Below are 21,987 nucleotides of genomic sequence, written 5' to 3'. Positions count from 1 at the left end.
ACCATGGGCTATGTTGTTGTGTTCTGAGGGTCTGAGGTGAGAGAGATGTTTTTGTCTTCTCTGTTTTCATTTCCTATTTAATTTCGGTTGGGTAACGTTAGGCTATTACTATTAGGATGCTGTTTAGTTTCCTTTTTTTAATTATATGCCAATGTAAATTTTTATGTTGCATAAAAAATGTACATGTGTAATTTGAAATGATTTTATTTTGTGAAATAAGGATTACATTTTTTTCAAATAAAAGTATTTAAACACGGAGTAATTCTAAAGTCACCATGCTACGAGAAGCAAAATTCCAAAAATGCACATTGCCCTGAAACACTTTCACATTTGATGTAGTTTTACAGTCAAATTTGTGAACGGGTGGATGATCCGGTGCTTTTGCACCATCTGCTGGCGGACAACAACACATTCCAACAGGGCTTCCTTAGCACCGGCGAGCCACGCTTCCTTAGCAACGGCCTGATGTAAACATTGCAGGAAGCAAAATAAAAAGGAAAATCACTACAAGTGCGGCTCGATAATGGAGGGTTGATATGTTTTGACTGTTGAAAGGTATATTTACACTTAACAGGCATCATGCAGCTGTTGAACTTTATGGTGGAGAGAAGGTAAACTGATCTGTTGTAGTTGTAGTGCTAAATCATGGAATGTGAAGGAATTTGACTTGGTCACCTCACCTGCTGGGCTCTGACTATACAGTTGGACATACACAAACAGGTGAGGAATTTCTAGTGCAGATACGCATTAGTACAAATTAGGGATGTCTATATTTGTGAGATACATTTTTATATCTAATACACTCTAATACACTAATATACAAGTATATGTAAAAGGTGTTTGCAGCATTGCAGCAGTTTGAATGTTTTGTCGTTGTTGTTACGTATTAACTAAGATAGAAATGTATTAACATTTTATTGTAATGTTTAGTAACTACAGTTGTAGTATTTAGTAAAGGATTAGTGTCTAGGTTTTCAGTTCTTTACATTTGTTGAATGTCCATAAGCCTTTGAAAAATACTGTTTTTTAAGGGATCATGACACAGAAGGAAAAGCAGAAACTAACTGGAGACGAAGAAATTATAAAAGAGCTGGTGAGTTTCCTTTTTTTTCCTCAACTAAATGAACTTAATGTGCAATTTGCTCTTGTGGTGTGGTTTTCTCATCTAAGCCACATGTGCTGGTCTGTGCTGAAGAATCTTTGGTTTGTATGTCCTCAGTGTGTGTCTAATGGACTCTGCTATGAGAAGGTGTGTCAGGAGGGGAGTGGTGAAATGGTTCTGGAGATGTTTTTCTCTGGGTTCCCGCACATGGTGGGTCTCTCTCTTTTCCCTAGATTGTCCAGTCTCACTATTGTAGGCCAGAGCATCAGCTCAATCCAGGGTCTGGAGTACTGCCCACTCCTCAAAGAATTATGGGTAGTGGAGTGCAAACTGAATGTAAGTTACTGAAAACATTTGGAATGTTTCTAGTTTATTTTTCTGAAAATGTTTTATGGATTGAATTTCAGTGTGATTACAATATGTTTTTTCTGCTATTTTGCCAAGGTTGTTCATTTTATTTTCTTTGACTGATTTACTCTAATTAAGATGAAAATTAACAAATGAATCTAGTTGATTTTGATCTGTCTGGTATTGTTTGTGTTTTGTAGGAAATCTCTGGCCTACATAACTGTGTGCATTTGCAGAAATTATTTCTGTACGATAACAACATCCAGCAGATTACAAATCTAGAGATGTTGGTCAACCTTCACGTCCTGTGGCTTAATAAGAACAAGATCTCTGACATACAGGTAGCCTATGTTTATGAGATACTGAGATATTGTAAATGAAATTTCAAAGTATATTATATTTGTGTCTATATACAAATATAAGCTGTTTTACACCTTGTTTTACAGGGATTGAATTCACTTGTAAACCTTAAAGAGTTGAATCTTGCTGATAATGCTGTTGAGACTCTTGGTAGGTTCACTGTAAAACACCACATTTTTGCAATTTTAGCATTTAATTTTTGTACTATAATATATAGACATTTAAAATATGTTACTGGATACACTAATATTTAGCATGTTTATTTCTAAGGTCATTGTCTGGATTCCAACATCAATCTCCACAATCTAAACCTCTCAGGGAACAAAATCAGTTCCTTCAAGGTATGAGAAATATAGCATTATTTGACCTGCTATTTTAAAAGCTTATCATAGTAGAGCAATTTCTTTTCATGAATAAGGCATCAATCATATTGAATTGAATTTAACAGTTCAATTAAATTCTAATTGAATTGCACGCAGCCCTACTATTACTGCTCATTCTTAATTCAGTTTTTAATACCTTACCTTAAAAGTACAGTCATATTTACTGTTGTTAAGTGAAATTTCCTGGGCAAACGGGAATGCACACACACCAGATTTAAGTAGTTACTTAATACAAAAATACATTTAAAAAAATAAATTGCTTTAAATAATAATTGCTTCAAAATTCATGTTTTCATTATGAGTGTGTGTAATTTACATTTTAGAGTAAAATGTCCAACTATCGTTGATTCATATTTACTAATGACATTGTTTTACTTACAAATTGGAAACCTTGTTATTAAAACCCATAGGGAAATAGTGGGGGAACCAATGACAAATTAGTCTTCCGGGTTTTGATGTCATGGCTGCAGCACTCTTTAGACAATGGACATTTTTTGCCTCCAAAATTTAGCTAGTGTGACCGCAACTTAAGTGTTAAACTTTGAAGCATAGCTACGTTTTTGCTTTGCACATGGATGACACCTAAAATCATGTTTTCTCTTATTAGACTGTTGATTGCCTTTTGTGTAGAGCCCATTTTGTTTGTTTGATTGTGTCCAAGATTAAAAGGTAATAATTTCCTTCTGGCCGTCACACCATTATTACTGCAGGCCTGTATCTACATGCCATTATTGCGTCCTCCCTCTCTTGCTCACTATAGATCTGATTACTGTTATTTCTGTGCATGCTCTGTACTTTCCCAACTCCCCCAGAGAGACCTGATCATTTCAGGAATTGCACGATTCAAGTTTTCGCTTTTCAGTTGTTATCATTGTCATAATGTGGCATCTCTGATCTCTGATGCATTTCCTATTTCCTGATGTTGCAAAAATAACAAAATATTAAAATCAAAATATCAATAACAAGCAACATTTATAGTGTAAACGAATATACCATAAATATGGGCAATAGTAATAGTGATGCTTGACCATGAAACATCAATATAAAAATCATTGCAGAATGTTAGGGTTTTTTTGTTATTTGCACAAAATGATTTAATGTTCATGAATATTCCTGATCTCTGAAAGAAGAAAAAAAGTATGTAAAATCTGTACAACCCTTGTTTTCCATATAGGAATTGACCCATCTGGCGCGGCTGCCCCGTCTACGGCACCTGAGTCTGAAGGACCCTCAATCCATTCCAAACCCGCTGTGTCTGCTCTATAATTACTACATACACGTCTTATATCACATGCCACACCTGCAGCGCTTGGACACATATGACATATCCAGCAAACATCTCAAAGACACTGCAGAGGTGAGAGAATCTCTATTTCATGCATCTGAGAGTGTATCTTTTGTGTTTGAGTGATGAGAATGTGTGGTTGTGCATCAGTCCACAGTGCTGAAGAAAATGATGTATTACACCATGCGGGTACGTTGTGCACAAAGACAGTTTGATGAACTCAAAGCCAAGCTCAGGCAGCAGCGGAAAGACCAGAAACAACTTTCAGAGGAGAGAATACGTGTGCTAACACACATGCTGAGAAATGTGAGTATATACAGTTTGTATACAGGGTTTTTTTTTTTCTGCGCCACAATGGTGGTATATTTAGAGTATCCCTTTTTTTCTAAATCCATTCTTAACACATTTAGTAGGAATGCAGCCATTTAAAATTTCTGATACTGATAATCTTAAAATTATTTTAAGACTGATAAATTACTGACTTTGAAATAATGTAAAATTATATACACACATATATACAGTATATATATATACAGTGGGTACGGAAAGTATTCAGACCCCCTTAAATTTTTCACTCTTTGTTATATTGCAGCCATTTGCTAAAATCATTTAAGTTAATTTTTTTTCCTCATTAATGTACACACAGCACACCATATTGACAGAAAAACACAGAATTGTTGACATTTTTGCAGATTTATTAAAAAAGAAAAACTGAAATATCACATGGTCCTAAGTATTCAGACCCTTTGCTGTGACACTCATATATTTAACTCAGGTGCTGTCCATTTCTTCTGATCATCCTTGAGATGGTTCTACACCTTCATTTGAGTCCAGCTGTGTTTGATTATACTGATTGGCTGTTATAATATACTATATAATATATTGAATATACTAAAATATTTTTATAAAATAAAAATAAAACAATGTAAACTAAAACCAATATGTTTATATGTAAAGAGAATTTAGACATCACAGCATTATAATGTACAGTATGAAAATGAAATTATATATATCATTATTGTTTATTATTTTTAAATTATTATAATTAATATATTAATATTTAATTAAGATTTTTAAAAGATATTATTAAATTAAGTCATCCTCAAATTTTTATCAGATTATTCCATATTCAACTTCTGGGGACAAATTTGACAAATTAGTTTGCAACACATTTGTGTTACAAACACATTCACCCTCTGTGAGCAGATGGAGTGTGAGCTGTCCCATGTACAGTCTGTTGGTAAGAAGTCAGGAGAACCTGAAGACTTGACCTCTGACTTTCGTAATAACCACAGCCATGAGCAGAGACTGCAGCACAAACTGGATGCTCTTAAAGACCGACTGAGGTTCTGGGAGCAGCACCTGGAGCAGTGAGTGTGCATTTTTATATACGTAAACCTGTGTGCATGATTATTGTCCGGTCTTGCATATGTGTGTTTTGTTTTTTTTTGTCTCAGGGTAGAAGCATATCACCAGGAAAATGTGGCTTTGGCCTCAGATAGAAGGGATATGATGGTGCACTTTCTGCTATTGGAGCTAGAAACCATGGGGAACATTCGCTTTGAGGAGGGAAACACCGGCGAACCTTGGTACCACATGTATACATGCAAGATCCTTCGTACAGATACACAACATGCAGGAATTTTGATCTATACTGTTTTCTGCTTTCTCTCTCAGGTTCACATCATGTTACGATCTCTTGCTGTCCCGTTTCTGTGCATGGGATTATAAACCTCACAACATCTCTGGCATTAAGATCAATCGAATCATCCGTATCCATAACCGAGCTCTGCGGCAACGCTTCCAGGACAAAGTACACTCTCTGCTTTGCAGACAGGAACCTTCACCCTTCTCACAGTGAGTCTCACACACTATATATATACTTTGCATCTTATTTTGGCCAGAAAACCGCACTTAGATAGGAAGAGGCAGTCTGACTTACATGCAAAACATATGGTCAGTTTCTTTTTGTTTTTACTCATTGTTTATAGACAGATAAATCTGGTATTAATACCAGGAAAATATACCACACAGATTATAAATACAGATTATTACAGATAAATACAGATTATTGTAAACATGATTTTTGTCCCATGCATCAGGTATCAGTATTACATTCATTACATGCCATTTATTACTTGAGAGACTCTGACTGATTAAAAAAATAGAGGCTGTTTGATAGTCTTTCTTTTATATTCATGAATCAAAAATCCATATTCATAGTTCTTATAAATTTTTAAGATCTTGAGATATGATTCTGACAGCACAGTGTCTGTGGAAGAGAGTGTTTGTATATGCAGTTTTACTATTTGTGTATGTGTGTGTGTGTGACAGGAACTATAAACGCTGCATGGAGTATCTGTTCCACGTGCCTGATCCAGAACATTCCTGTGAAAGTGATGAGATACTTCCAATCCTAGAAAATGGTTTTAAAACCGCTGATGCATATAAGGTACAAAACCCATCAAAGCCTGGTGAGGACTGGTTATGAATTTCTGTTGTTTTTAATGGACCCATCATCTTGTACATGGATGTGTGTTTCTTGCCTTCAGGCATTAGGTAGGGAGAGAGCCATCCCCCTCTCTAACAGTGTGAGTGTGTCTGATCAACTGCGAATGACATTTATGCAGAAGAAGAGTTGCTCGACATCAGGAAGTATCTACCCTGTAGATATTCTTCCCTTCAGACATGGTCTGTATTCACTCAGAGCCTTTAATTTAAATTAATTTGAATGTACTGTCAGTCATTTCTACACTACAACTGGCTCCAAACATTAATACAAAAATAAAAGTTTGGGGTCAGTTTTTTTTTTTTTTTTTTTAAGTTGCTCAAAATATAGTATGATCAAAAATACAGTAAAAAATGTCATTTAAAATATTATTACAATTTAAAATAGCTGCTTTCTATTCCTGTGATGACAAAGCTGAATTTTCACCAGCCATTACTCCAGTCTTTAGTACCACATGATCCTCTTAATATGCTGATTTGATGCTCAAGAAACATTTTTTACATTTATCAGTGTTGAAAATGGTTGTGCTGCTAAATATTTTCGTGGAAACCATGATACATTTATTAGGATTCTTATATGAATAGGAAGCACAAAATAACGGCATTTTTTGTATCATTTCCTCTCTAAAAAAAGTGTTTGCTTTTGTGCATTTTTGTATGTTTGTAGGTCAGTTGATCATTTCTAAAGTGTTCCTGGGCCGCAGTGCTGTAGTGAAGGAGGGTCTCCCAATAGACTGTGATCATTACCCTAAAGCAAACTCTGTCTACCTCAGTACCTGCTCTAAAGAGCAAAAGCACACAGCACAAACAGCCCTAGGTGAGTTAGAGTGTGTGAATCCATCAGAGAAAAAAGTCTTCAGGGCAGTGGTGATCAAAGCAGTAATGTGTGAGTGCATATGTGTTTTTGTTCATCAGACATGCTGTGTCTCTCCAGCCTGCCGGACAGCTGTGACTGTAAACAGCAGCAGAAAATTTGGTACATGTTTGACAATGAAATGGTGCTCCCAGAGTACCTTGTAGACTTTGAATATGTAACACAGGTATATGTGTTTAACAGTATATACCCTCACACATTTACACCGTCCTCTTAATCTCATATCAGAAAATAGTAATGAGTAATCAAATCATCTTCATCTTATGACATTTTCCTCTAGGACACATCTCAGCCCTCTCCAGACTCCCCGTCCTGTTCTCATGCATCCCCGGCTGATGCCCCATCCTTGTCCCGAGCTGAGCTGGACCTGGATGAGGAGGCATTAAATATGGAACCCATCCTGAAGCCTCACCCCAAGCTGCTCAGTCTAGATGAGAAATCCACACTGACAGTGGCCAGAGCGAACGTCCTCAGTCAGATCACAGTGAGACCTACAATACTTAACATACACAAACCTGTATCTCTGTGATCATTTTATTGACTTATTTCCTGTCATACAGACAGAGGCGGACAAAGTACACAACTGCATTACATGAGTGAAAGTACAGATACTACTGGTCAAATACTACTCCACTACAAGTGAAAGTTGTAAAGACAGGTTTTTACTTACGTAACAGTACAAAAGTACATGCTTTTAAAAGTACTTAAGTATCAAAAGTAAAAAGTAAATGCATTGTTTTATCGTCACATTGTTGTATACTTACAATACCTTATGCCACTAATGCAACCTACTGAATACACTGATTAGCTTGTATTATCTTTGGAATTAAGAGCTTTTATGTTACCAAACCTATAGAAATGGAACAGCTGGATGAAGATAATCAACTTTATTTTTTATTTAACACTACTACAGCTACATTGAACTCATTTTAATACTTGTTTAAAAGTTACAAAGTTCTTTTTAAAAGAGGTATTGAAGGCTATGATATGGTTCATTTTAGGCAAACAAAGCAAACATTGAAAAGAAAACAAATCTTTAGTCTTTTCAGAAAACTGGAACATACTCTCTCAGTATGGCCATGGGTGTGCACGTTGCACCAAAGAACCGTCTTTTTTAATTTTGCCATCAACTGATCAGTGTTCATAAAATGCTCATAAATCAGTGAACGTCACAACATGTGACTAGGGTTTGGTATTGTTTTAATTTTATCCATTCTGATTCTGCTTATTGATTTAAATTCTTATCGATTCCCAGTTTAGATTCCAAAGTTGTAAAAAAGTGAAGTAAAACATTTTGACCTGTGTGATCATTTAACCTACTTATTGATCATTTATTTGCAAAAAAAAAAAAAAAATATATATATATATATATATGTATTTATGTGCAGTTTTGACAATAAAATAATGTTCAGAATTATATACTTCCTTGACCAGATTTTAGCAGCAATTTACCAGCAGGCCTGAGTAGTAAGGTGTTTTTTTATATATGGTAATAGCAGCCATTTTTGACGGATATATTAGCCTACCATTTGTATTGCCATAGTTTAACTACAAATATTAAACTATAGTTACTATAATGAAACCATGTTAAATTTGTGGTTACTGTAGTTTTACTACAAATAGCATAATTATGGTTACTATAGTGAGAGAATAGTAAATTTGTGGATACTGTGATTTTTACCGCAAATACCATAGTTAAACTAGTTACTATAGTAAAAACATGGTTAATTTAATAAGTTAACACATACACATCCGAGTTCAAACAGAATAAAAACTATACATTTTCTCTGTCATGTAGATCAAGGTGTAGGTAATTTTTATTTACCGTATGCCAATCATTTATCTTCTATGATCTTTGATCGTAGCGCTCGGCCTACGTAAGGCATCACATACAGTTGTCTATTTAAAATCAATGTGGTGAGCACACAGATGATCACACCACACTAATATGTGCCTTTTTCGTCTTTTATTATCTTATTTACCTTTTTAGAGCACTTTTAGCTGTGCAGTAGCGCAGATGTTAAAGGGGTCATATGATGCGACTTCAAGTTTTCCTTTCTCCTTGGAGTGTTACAAGCTGATTGTGCATAGATAAAATCACTGAAGTTGCAAAGACTAAAGTCTCAAAACCAAAGAGATATTCTTTATCAAAGTTAAGACTCTGCCACGCCCCCCTAAAAAGGCTCGTTCTAACACGCCCCCACAAATCTACCTCACTATGTGGAAATATTTGCATAATGCCGCCCAAATGTTCACGCAAAGAAAGAAGCCGTGGTTTCAGTAACCGCAGTTAGTGTTGAAGCAGCCATGTCAGGGAGACGCTGTGTGTTTCTAGGCGAAAGCAACACAAAATAATGATCTTTTAAAAAAGCATCATATGACCCCTTTAACATTAGTTTAGCGGGGAAGGTCCAGAGATTGCCAGATTTGCGTAAAAAATCAGCCAAACATCCAAAGCTAGGCGGAAAACTGCAGACTTAGAAATACTGTAAGACTTGGCAACACTGGAAGGTCCTAGCAGATCGCAGGCCAGATTTTCGCAGAAAAAAGGGTTCAGTGAATAAATGCACACACTGGAAAAACTGCTACATATAATGACTTTCTACTTGGGGACCTTGATATAAATGTAGCGAAAAGTGCAATATTTGTCTTTCAAATGTAGTGAAGTTGAAGTAGCAAGTTTCCAGTAGTAAAGTACAGATACTCAAAAAGTGTACTTAAGTACAGTACTCAAGTAAATGTACTTCGTTACTGTCCACCTCTGCATACAGGTGCTGAATCTACATGGCAACAGTCTGAATAAACTACCTGAGATTTCTCGACTCACAGCTCTAAAGCAACTGACCCTCAGCTTCAACGAGTTCACTCATCTGGACGATATTTCACATATGGTGATGAGATCATTCTATTCATTCATAACCTTCTTCTAAACATGACAGTATCACAAACATTTAAAGGCAGCATGCCATAATTGTCAGAAGTGAAAACTGACCCTATATACTCTTTTAATACAAATTATTGGTCTTCATTCACTCTGAAAGGTACAGTATTTTTGGTCTATGTCACTAAGTATGTTTATTTTTTACCACCTGTCATAAAAAAACACCTTTAAAGGGGTCATATGATGCGATTTCAAGTTTTCCTTTCTCTTTGGAGTGTTACAAGCTGTTCGTGAATAGATAAGATCCCTAAAGTTGCAAAGACTAAAGTCTCAAACCCAAAGAGATATTCTTTATAAAAGTTAAGACTCGTCCACACCCTCCTAAAATGCCTTGTTTAAACACGCCCCCACATGTCTATGTCACGATGTGGGAAGATTTGAATAACACTGCCCAAATGTACACGCAAAGAAAGAAGGCATAACTTTGATTCTCGCTGTAGTATTGTTGCCGCTGCCGCCATGTCATAGAGACGCTGTGTGTTTCGCTGTGAAAGTGAAACTACTTTGTTTGGTCTTCCAAAAGAGGACACAACTAGAAATCAGTGGTTAAGTTGTATTTACAACACTGTTCCAGAACAGTTCAAACTAAATATTCAGATGTGATGTCATATGACCCCTTTAATGATGTAACCAATTAAATGAAGTCCTGTCATTGAATATGAATTTATGACTTGTGACTGTCTTTGTCTCTCATTGTTTCTCTGTCTTTCAATCCTTTAGCCAAACCTGGAGTACCTGGATGTTAGTTTTAACCATATTTCCTCTCTGGAGGGTTTGCGTGGACTTGGTCAACTCATAGAACTGGATCTTCGCTGGAATCAACTGACTCGAATCAGGGATGACATGAATGTTTTGCGTAAACACGCCCCTGCCCTGCTCCGTCTGGACACACGGCACAATCCTTGGCACAGGGTAAAAGTTACCTTACATGAATGAGTTTCATATTAGACATTAGAAAATGTGAAGTATCATGACAAATGAAGATTGAGCAAGGTCGTATATACACTTCTGTTCAAAAGTAGTAAGTTCTGTTCAAGAGTCAGTAAGATTAAAATAAAGAATGCAACAAGGATGCAATAAATTGTTTAAAAGTGAGAGTACAGACAATTATAATGTTACAAAGATTTCAATAAAAAAAAATGCTCTTTTGAACTTTCTTTTCATCAAAGTATCTTGAAAAAAATGTATCATGATTTCCACAAAAATATATTAAGCAGCACAACCATTGTCAACATTGATAATAATAAGAAATGTTGAGCACCAAATCAGCATATTAGAATTATTTCTTAAAGTGACATTGAAGACTGGAGTAATGGCTGATGAAAATTCAGCTTTGCCATCACATGAATACATTTCATTTTAAAATATATCAAATAAAATTGTTTTCAAATAGAAAACAATTATTTTAAATTGTAAAAATATTTCACAATATTACTGTTTTTATATATTTTTAACAAATAAATGCAGCTTTGGTGAACATAAGAGGCTTCTTTCTAGGGTTGCCACCCGTCCCTTAAAATACGGAATTGTCCCGTTTTTAAAGGTAAAATGATGCGTCCCGTATCAAATCAATACGGACGCGATTTGTCGTGTCTCGCATTTTGGCGTCTTTGTTTTCATAGTGACGGAGTCTCCAGAACGCGCTCCGTTAAAGCCCTTTCACGCGAGCGCAGTGGTTTAAAACATCTGGGAGCTCACATCTGGCTGCCCTTTGAACACAAGACTCTCCAGATGTAGGGCTGAATGGGGAAATTATCAGTAGGTCTGTCCTGCAACTAATGATGAACGCGCAGTTTGCAGAGAATCATTCAGTTGCTCACGGTGGACTGTCTGACTTAAAGGGATAGTTGACCCAAAAAATGAAAATGTTGTCATTGTTTACAAACCCACAAGTTGTTTCAAACCTTAATCATTTCTTTCTTCTGTTGAACATAAAAGAAGATACTTTGAAGAATGTGGGTAACCAAAGAGTTTCTGGTCCCCAAGTTACTGAGGACCAGAAGCTGTTTGGTTACCCACATTCTTCAAAGTATCTTCTTTTGTGTTCAACAGAAGAAAGAACTTTATGCAGGTTTAGAACAACCTGGGTAAATTATGACAGAATTTTCATTTTTGGGTGAACCATACACAATTTGGATAGTCTGTTAATATAATATTCCATACATTATCAGAGCTTGGTAGACATAATTATTATATTTTTTGACATTATTAGACAGATGAATTAATAGATTATAATTCATGTTTGACCCTATTTATTAATTTATAATTTATATTAATCATAAATATATACATAATAAATAATAAAAAAATGTCATATACAATTTGGCATTTTAAAAAGTTTTTCAAAAATGCTAAATTATTTAGAAAAAAATTTGAGCAAATTAATGAATTTTTTTTTAAAATAATACAAATTCATCCCATCCAGGCAACAGCAACAGAACTTAAAAAAAAGACAAAAAATAATTAATAATTATAAATAATCAACAACATTAATATGTTCTGTTGGAAGTTTACATGCTTGAGCATGTTTTTTTTGGGGGGGGGGGGATTCGTGAATGGGTGTCCCTTATTTGCCTCGCTGAATGTGGCAACCCTACTTCTTTCAAAACCATAAAAAAATGTTTTTGAATGGTAGTGTATGCAAACACACAATTCACCATTGTAATCCCCAAACCAAGTTGGCCCTGCTGACATTTAAACAATAAAATGTTATGTTTACATTTAATGAATTAGTGAATATAAGTGGATTTCATTTGTGTGTTTTGCAGAACGAGTGTGTGCGAATGGTGGTTCTTGGTCGACTGAAGACTCTTGCCTATTTGGATGATGTTTTTGTGATGGAGGAGGAAGCGACTGCTGCTGTTCAAGTGGCTGCTCGATCTAGAATCAACCAGGTATGAACAATCTGAACGTTATACTCATTGTTTGTGTCCATGTTTTGACCTGGAACATGTGTGTGTTTGCAGGCATCTCTGATGACCCACTCTCGGACTGACAGTGAACGTCCCCGCAGTCTGAGTTTGCTCTCTTCTGCTCACCTGCTCACACAGATCAGCCTGTCTCCATGGAAACACTTGCAAGAGCTTGAGTCAGGCTGGACCACCAAAGTATGACACATAAACTTACATTCTCTCACACAAACAACATTTAAAAGCGTTAATTCACTCAGCCTCGTCATTTCTGTGTTTATTCTGTGAAACACAAAGAAGATATATTGTAGAATGTTTGTTTTTTATTGCCCTGCGGGGTCAGATCACAGCACTGAATCTTGATGGTCTGCGGTTAACCCGGCTCAGTAATCTTGACCGACTGGTGAATCTACGCTGGGCTTCATTTGACAATAATGAATTAACTCGAATTGAGGGTCTGGAACACTGCACCCTACTGGAGGAACTTTCTCTTAATGACAACAGTATCAGCAGACTGGAAGGTAGTGCTCCTTCTTTCCCTTTTTCAATCTTTTTTCCACTGTATCAGTTTAATATAAAACCAGGGACAAAGCTGTGTAATATAACCTTCATGTGTTCATTGCTGCTCTTGTTTGTTGGGTGTGTGGCAGGTTTGTGTGCGATGCATCGTCTGACTCGTCTGAGCATTAACAGCAACCACTTACAGTGTTTAGACGGGGATGTTTTGGACCAGCTACCCAACCTTCACTTCCTGTCTGTAGAGAACAATATCATCTCATCTCTGCATGGGTTTCAAAGGTCACGGTCCTTATTCGAACTCTATGTCGGCAATAATGACATCAGCACCACCCGAGACATATACCACTTAAAGGTAAGGAGATTTTATAGATTTGAATATCATTTTGTGCAATTAATGATTTTTTAAGCCTTCATTCAAAGCAACCATTGATGTGAATGCATGTAAAGTGCTGTAGGGTAATGTTAAAGTGAATAAAGTGTGGTGGTGGTGGTGATGTAGTGTCTTTTTCTCTCAGGCACTGTCTAGTTTAATTATTCTGGATCTGTATGGGAATCCCCTTGTAAACAAACTGGAGAACTACAGGATCTACATGGTTTTCCATCTGCCTTCACTCAAAGCACTGGATGGAGTAGCTGTGGTAAAAATAACTGATGCTTATGTATGTATAGTGTTTGTTTATATATGTATGCTACTGTTCAAAAGTTATAAAGAAATAAGTACATTTATTCAGCTGCATTTTCCAAGCAATGAAAGTGAAAGGGACTGGAGGCTGACTGTTGGCAGAATTTTAATTTATGGGTGAACCATATGGGTATTTAAGTTTTAAAAAATACAAGCGTGTCTGTGCTGTGTAGGAAACGTGTGAATCAGAAACTGCTAAGGACGTGTTTGGAGGGCGGCTCAATGCAGATATGGTGGCTGAGAAGCTGGGCCATACCAGCTACAGAGACCTGTCAGAACTCAACCTGCAGTCTAGCTCAGTCAGGTTCACATTAACTCTCACTACAATCCTACAGTCAGAATTAAACCAACACAGCAGAACTGGATATGTTGCTTCACGCTTTATGATTTCTGTTTTACTGTGTGTTTTAGAATGGTGGATCTTGCTCCTGCTGATTTGTTCAGTAATTTACGCAGTATTAATCTAGATCACAATAACCTCACCTCATTCAGCGGTCTCATCTTCCTACCCAACATTAAGGTACATATGAGTTTAGGATAGAACGTAAATACAACTCTTATGTCTGTCTTTGTCTATGTTACTGGTTATGTATACTAACATTATATACAAATGTCCACTATGTGTCTATGTACATATATATATATATTTTTTTGTTTGTTTGTTTTGTTTGTACATGTGGTCTTGCAGGTGTTGTCGCTGAACTATAACCACATTGAGTCAATTCTACCATGTCAAAAAGTTCAGAGTCACATGAGCAACAAGCAGAATCTCTATCATAAAGTCAGTTCCAGTGGATATGGGCAGCAGAACAGCAGGCCCAGCAGGTGCTCACACACACACACACACACACACACAACAATACTGTCATGATCTATTGGGGTGATATACTGTAGTTTCTTGTCTAACCACTAGGGAGCATCACAATTACATATAATAAGAGATTCTCAGACAGTGAGTGTGTTTATAACCAGAGAAAACTCGCAGCTTCATAGGTGGCAACGTTTTGGGAGTAAAAGCCACATTTATTAACAAATTGTATGTACCGCATACAGTATTAATGCCATAAACTATACTCTTCTAGATGACACATACACATGTGCCTCGCATTAATTTTTTCTCACTTTCCTTTAAAATGTGCTTCTCCTCTCTTCCTTCTCTTTGTTTGTAGGGAGGGATTAACTGATAATCTGGAGCCTCTGATGTCCAGTTTGGAGGTTTTGCATTTAGGTTATAATGGTATATCCAACTTGATCAATCTACAAATCAGCCGACTCACTAACCTCAGAGTGCTGTTCCTACAAGGTATGTACAACCAAAGTCCCTTTAAGGCAAGTCATGTCACTCAGCGGCCATCTTTGAAACACCTCTCGGCATGCCAGTGCAGCTCCATCTCTTTGAATGGGGAAACATCAATTTCTCCTAAACTGTTTGCCAAGCTTATGATTACATTTCATATTTGAAATCACCAATGAAATCTGGCAACAACTGTATCATAAATGTTGTTTATTTTGCTCAAATAGCATTATTTTTCAGGCTAGACCAGCCAGTGTGCATGCGCAGTCCTAGGCGCACGTCTCAGAATGCTTACTCTTTCTATAGCAACTTCCCATTAATGCCATTATAGTGTTCATTCAAACTGGTTCACGAACGAAGAATGCGCATGAACACAAAAGTGGCGGGATTTATCGCATGGACCAATCACAGCGAAACATAACCAGTCACACCCAGTCATATTGCGATGGAGGCATTGCCACCTCTCACGTGACTTTCCCCCATTCATTCTCAGTTACCCCCCCAGTAAACTCACGGCACGCTTTTGGGGGTCTGTTAAAACCTTAGACTGTTAAACCTCAATGGGTTCAGGGGGCAAGAGAGACGTAGACTCCTGCTGTAACTTTACCTGCTGGTGCTGCTGTTGGCCAGTGTTTCTATAGAAAAACGAGTGATTTATACACTTTTTTTATTAACAACATACAAACCAGAATGCAAACATGAAAATGCATATCAATTCAACTTAACTACCTACCCTCCCACACTTTTGAATGTTATATTTTGTAATATTGACATTGTTTTATTTTTGTACTACAAATTTTTTTTCTCATCCAATATTTTGAGGAGACACTGCCTCCCTTGCCTCCTCAGAGGAAATGCTCCTGGTACAACCTCTCTTGTACAGCTGTTCATCACTGTCTGCAAACATATCCTCACTGAAATATACAGAAAATATTTATGTTTCAAATAAATGCTGTTCTTTCAAATTCAAAGAATTCTGAAAAAAAAACCCGTTTTCACAAAAATATTAAGCAGAACATCTCTTTTCAACATTGATAATAATAAGAAATGTTTCTCGAGCACCAAATCAACATATTAGAATAATTTTTGAAGGATCATGTGACACTGAAGCTGAAAAATAGCCTAAGCTTTGCCATCACAGGAATAAATTCAATTTTAAAGGGTTACTCCACCCCAAAAGGAAAATTTTATCATTAATTACTCACCCTCATGTCGTTCCAAACCCGTAAGGCCTCCGTTCATCTTCGGAACAAGTTATTTTTGTTTTCTTTGCGTACAAAAAGTATTCTCGTAGCTTCGTAAAATTACGGTTGAACCCCTGATGTCACATGGATTATTTTACCGATCTCCTTGCTACATTTCTGGACCTTGATCGTGTTACTTGCATTACTGTCTATGGGAGGGTCAGAGAGCTCGGAATTTGTGTTCCGAAGATGAACGGAGGTCTTACGGGTTTGGAACGACATGAGGGTGAGTAATTAATGACAACATTTTCATTTTGGGGTGGAATAACCCTTTAAAATATATTGACATAAAAAACATTTATTTTAAATTGTAATAATATTTTCCAATATTACTATTTTTGATCAAATAAATGCAGCCTGGGTGAGAATAAGAGACTTCTTTTAAAAACATGAAATGTTTAAACAATGCATATATTCTTTAATATGATCTTCTCTAAGTGTCTTCTCTTTTTCTCTAAGGGAATGATATCAGTCAGGTAGATGGATTGGATGGTTTGCGGAGACTACGTGAGTTGGTTCTGGATCGAAATCGAATTAAATCTTTGAGTGAGAACTCATTCTGTGGACAGGGAGTTTTGCTGGATTTGCACCTGGCAGAAAATCGCATCCGTGAACTGATCCACATTCAGCCTCTCACTGAGCTCCGGAGACTGTTCTTAGACATGAACAAAATACTGGTACACAATAACACCTACACAAAATACACAAAAACCTACCTAAAATACAGGTACACATTAAATATGCGCACAAAGTTTCATTCTTGACTGTAAAGCTCCACAAAGGACAAAAAACTGACTTTTCCAAGCTTCTGGTGGGAAACACACTATAATTTGTTATATGCTGGAAAATGCTAGAAACTATCTCTTTAATTTATCATTTAAACAATTGTAAATCACCTCACTAATAATGAAAACATTTGGTATTTGAGTCATGGCATATTTCTAGAGCAAATACATAGAAGCAGTTTGGTTCATATTCATTAGTTAGACAGACAGGTCTTTCAGATATAGTTAATCTTATGATAGGTATAATTTACCATAATAACAGGATATATTTAAGTGTTGTAGGTCAGGATGTATATATATATATATATATATATATATATATATATATATGCCAGTTTTAACTGTTTGTAAATTAGCTAGCAATTTCTGAATGAAAATTACTTTTACACCATTTTTTTAACTGTGTGTGTACATACACACACACACACACACACAAGAAACTTAGGAACACAGTTACTCTCAACCCCACTGAGAGTGTGTGTAAGTTTGAGTACTTGAGGCTTGCTTTTATTATTCACCCCTCCATTCTAATCTGTCTGTATGTGTGTAGCTGCAGTTTTACTGTAATTACTAAATTACAGTAATTCAGTCACTTAGTGTGTTTGTATTAGTGTTGTTAGTCCCTGTGAGAGCTCTGCCTTTTTCCTGCCCCTGAATATAGAGTAATTACAGACAGCCATTACTGCACCAGCACAGCAGCCCAAGGGGACAATTAAGCAGTATTTACATTGATTGAAGGTCAGAGGTGTGTGTGTGTGTGTATGTATGTATGTTTGTGTGTGTGTGTATGTTTGTGTGTGTGTGTGTGTGTGTGTGTGTGTGTGTGTGTTCTTGAGACTCACTGATCTTTTTGATTCACCTCCTCATTCCTTTATCTTTGTGGAAATCATGACATGTTAACAAAAACCTTTAAATGGATGTTTCTTGTGTCCTTTTCATTGTTTATTCCCCTCTTCATATGCCTGTTTATTTGAAACATTTTAATACAGTAAACATAGGAGTTAACGTGACAAAAATAACTGTTCAAATATTTGAGATGAAGATATACTATACTGATATATTATGCTACTATAGTCAAATAAGGAAGCCTAAAAGAACAGTTGCTCTGCTTTGATGCTCAATTCCATTCATTTCAATTCCATGGGAGTTTTGCATGAGGGCACAAAAGGTCTTGAAGCTAATTTTGCCCATGTTCAAGTTGATCATGCAAATTCACCATGCTGGCCAACAGAAAGCTAAAGCGAAACTGAAAAATAGACCATTTCTTGCCCACAAAATTACGCATAGATTTGGCAAATGTGACACCTTAAGATGATAAAAGGGAGAAATCTTTATCAAATATAGTTTAAAATGCATGTGCCACATTCTTAGAAATGTAATTTTTGTATTCATATTGGTTTTATACTTAAAAAAATATTTAATGACAAATCTAAAATATTGAGTGTGTCAAGCAAAAAGTAATAAAAGATGTCCACATATTTCAACATAAACAGTTTTCAACATTGATAATATTAAGAAATGTTTCTTCACCAAAGATTGGCGTAATGGCTACTAAAAAAATCAGCTTTGCCCTCACAGGAATAAATTACATAAAAAATATATTAAAATAGGAAACAATTATTAAATTGTTATAATATTTCAGAATAGTAATGTTTTACAGTATTTTTGATCAAACAAATGCAGCCTTGGTAAGCACAAAAGACTACATTCAAAAACAACAACAAAATCCTACTACCCAAACTTTAGTATATATAAAAATTATATATGTATATAAACAATAGTCAATTTGTTTCTTTTTTGTAAGTGTCTAAATGCAGTATGTATATCAAAGTGTATTTATAACCTAATATGTCTTTTGTTTGTGTTACAGGACATTTTAGAACTGGAGAAACTGGAGGTGCTTCCTTCCCTCATGGAACTGTCTGTAGTGGGCAACCCAGTGAGTCACACACACACACACACACACACACACAGGTTTGTTTTTATGGTTTATGGGGACTCTCCATAGGCGTAATGGTTTTTATACTGTACAAACCGTATTTTTTATTGCCCTACACCAACCCTACTTCTAAACCTACCCCTTACAGGAAACTTTCTGCATTTTTAGATTTTCAAAAAAACGAATTCTGAATTATTTATAAGCCTTTTGAATTACGGGAACACTGAACATGTCCTCATAAATCTCCTTCTCGTTGTAATACCTATGTCATACCCATGTTATTATACAAATTTGTGTCCTCATAAACCACATAAACATGCACACACACACACACACACACACACACACACACACACACACAAACAATGCTCTAGATGAAGAGATTTCAAACTGAGACCTTGGCTCAAATGCAAACTAACCATGATTACAGACAAATCCTTACACACACACACACTCACTCTCTGGTTCTGAATAAATACAGTATGTTTTGTCCTCTTTACTTGGTCGAATATCCCTTTAATTAGACATAATATTTTGCACTACGACATACCAAGTGTGTGTGTTGCAGGTAGCTCGACGGTCACTGCACAGGCCAGCAGTTGTACTACATCTGTCTACACTTCATGTTCTGGATGGCATGACAGTCACCCTGGAAGAAAGAACCAGAGCAGAGCTTTTAAATAATGAAGCACAGGTAGCTCACACTTACTATTCAGATCGAATGAATGGATCAGATACAACTTATACTGCAGAGACAGTTACCTTGTGCATGTGTGTAGGGTTCTAGTTCAGGTGGTGAAGTGACTTTACCCGGTTTGGTACCATTGGTGACCCGACCGGCTCCTTTAAGAGGTGCAGGAATGCACTCACTCGTACCTGATCAGCAAGACGATGCACATGATACCAGCAGGTGTACGTATACATACAGTACAGACACACACCAGATGTGTGTTAAACACAAACGCACACCATGAATACATTTTTGTGTGTGTGTTTTTAGATAGGAAGCAGAAAGCAGTTGTCTCTCTCTTGCGTGGAGTTCAGAGTGACTTCAACTTCAGGCAGATCAGAGGATCTTCCAGCCACTACGTGACAGCGCTACAGCAGACCAGATACAGAGTTCTCTCCGCTTTCCCTAACGCTGATCCTGAGACCAGGTCTGTACATACACTCACGCATATACAGTATAGGTCTTTATGTGATGTTGAAGGATAGAAAGCATATTAACCCTCATGTCGTGTTCTTGTCATTTCACGTGGAGAGGATTTTCTTTTCCTAAAAATACTAGTTAATGTTATCGCATTGGACTAAAACTTACTGACTTTACTCACACAGGGTATAACAACTTCCCAAAACCACAACTTCTTGAACTTTTTTTGCTAAATATATATTTTTAAATCATTTTGGAACTGATTGGTCCTGGTCCTCATTGATCTCATCTTATGCACCTCCGATTTTAAGTGAATATTGCCAAAATTATCCACAAATAATGCGTTTTCACTCAAAAACTGAGATGCATAAGCTTCAATCAATGAGGCCTATGACCAGTCAGTTCCAAAAAGAAACACAAAACCTGTGCTAATTGAAAGAAAACAAGTTGTCATCCCAGGATAATTTACAATTTTACGATTTACAAGCCATTTTTAAATGGTTGGTCATTTTTGACTGTGAACACCAGATTAGGTAAAGGATTTTCAGCCCAGCACAAGGGGTAATCTTGATATTCTCCACAGGTACAAGTGTCACAGTGTACCCAGACCTCCTCCTCCTCCTCCTCCTCCTCCTCCTCCTCCTCCTCTGTAACGCAAAGTCATAGATGCACTAAGTGTGTCATGAATTTCAGCTTTGGTCTTGTGTGTTGTTGTTCATCTTTGGATCTTAGATAGGACTTAAATTGACAATTTATTTATTTGGAATTGTGTCAATATCAAAGATATTAAATGTACATTTTCTATTCAAGACTTTGAGTGGTGTCCTTTATCTTAAGTCTTTGTCCTTGCAACATTCTCACTCTCCATGAGGTTTGGTTTTATTTATTTTTTTTAAATGTATTTGATAGCTATGAAGTCACTTCAAATATAAAAGTATATACAAAACATTTGTCAAAAACATTTTTCTTGGAAACTCAAATGTTTTGGCCTGTAGTTGCAAAACCTGTCCATTGAGGGGTCCCAGAGGGCTGGTTTGGTTTTTAATTTATTTTTAGCCTCAGTGGAACTGGTTGGAACATATAAACATTAAAATTTAACAGTACTAAAAAAAATTAATTGTAATATTTTTTTCTTGATTTTACTTTTATAATAATAATAATTATTATTATTATTTGTTTTAATGTATTCTATAGAGAATAATAAGAAATTATTAGTTTTGTTATTATTGTTATTTGTCGTTAGTATAATACATAATTGTACACAAGCATAATAATAATTTTTTTATAGAATAATGTAATTTGTACATTTGTACTTGATCCTTAAGGAAAACCATTTCCTGCTCATTTATAATACTCACACATACACACTATCAACTATTGCACTTCTGTGTCTGTTTTTCTTTTTATGACAAACACATCTCATGCGATTCAGAGTTTTGCCATCAGCTTTTCTCTAAGAAATAAAAGCCCACTCTGGGGTGGAATAGTTCTCGTTACAGCTATGGCAAACAGTGATTTGTGTCAGACTGTGACACTGAAAAGAGAGCAGAGGTTTTAGTCTGATGTGTTTATTTTCAGTGGGCTGTATTATGAGGGCAGTTTAGCAGCACAGCTGAAAATCCAATGTCTGGAGAAATTCAAAGGCAATCACACACATAATGTGT

At 36.2% G+C, this 21,987-nt stretch overlaps 1 protein-coding gene across 1 annotated transcript; it reads left to right on the top strand.

Moving 5' to 3' along the window:
* The first annotated feature begins 675 nt into the window (after nt 1–675).
* Nucleotides 676–20,976, top strand: lrrc9 (leucine rich repeat containing 9). The gene is made up of 33 exons (XM_016276902.1): nt 676–720; nt 1,032–1,093; nt 1,220–1,438; nt 1,651–1,791; nt 1,897–1,960; nt 2,081–2,151; nt 3,368–3,550; nt 3,629–3,784; nt 4,685–4,848; nt 4,936–5,067; nt 5,156–5,335; nt 5,813–5,930; nt 6,031–6,169; nt 6,654–6,803; nt 6,902–7,026; nt 7,141–7,344; nt 9,632–9,751; nt 10,522–10,713; nt 12,570–12,695; nt 12,768–12,908; nt 13,054–13,231; nt 13,361–13,581; nt 13,745–13,867; nt 14,085–14,215; nt 14,323–14,431; nt 14,600–14,736; nt 15,081–15,214; nt 16,909–17,126; nt 19,105–19,173; nt 19,742–19,867; nt 19,953–20,085; nt 20,174–20,330; nt 20,907–20,976. The coding sequence occupies exons 2-33, from the start codon at nt 1,037–1,039 to the stop codon at nt 20,974–20,976; spliced, it is 4,488 nt and encodes a 1,495-aa protein (XP_016132388.1). The 5' UTR covers nt 676–720; nt 1,032–1,036.
* Nucleotides 20,977–21,987: the final 1,011 nt, after the last annotated feature.

The sequence above is a fragment of the Sinocyclocheilus grahami genome, unplaced genomic scaffold (assembly GCF_001515645.1).
Source record: "Sinocyclocheilus grahami isolate Dianchi unplaced genomic scaffold, SAMN03320097.WGS_v1.1 scaffold106.1, whole genome shotgun sequence".
NCBI classification, from domain to species: Eukaryota; Metazoa; Chordata; class Actinopteri; order Cypriniformes; family Cyprinidae; genus Sinocyclocheilus; species Sinocyclocheilus grahami.
The sequence above is the reverse complement of the archived record's forward strand: the minus strand, read 5'-3'. Positions and strand labels throughout refer to the sequence as shown.

What these genes read in the sequence shown, in the direction of transcription:
- lrrc9 (XM_016276902.1), top strand. Translation starts at nt 1,037, where the DNA reads ATGACACAGAAGGAAAAGCAGAAACTAACTGGAGACGAAGAAATTATA. An exon ending in AAGAAATTATAAAAGAGCTG is followed by an intron (nt 1,094 to 1,219) that starts GTGAGTTTCCTT and finishes GTATGTCCTCAG; the next exon opens with TGTGTGTCTAATGGACTCTG. An exon ending in TGGACGATATTTCACATATG is followed by an intron (nt 9,752 to 10,521) that starts GTGATGAGATCA and finishes TCAATCCTTTAG; the next exon opens with CCAAACCTGGAGTACCTGGA.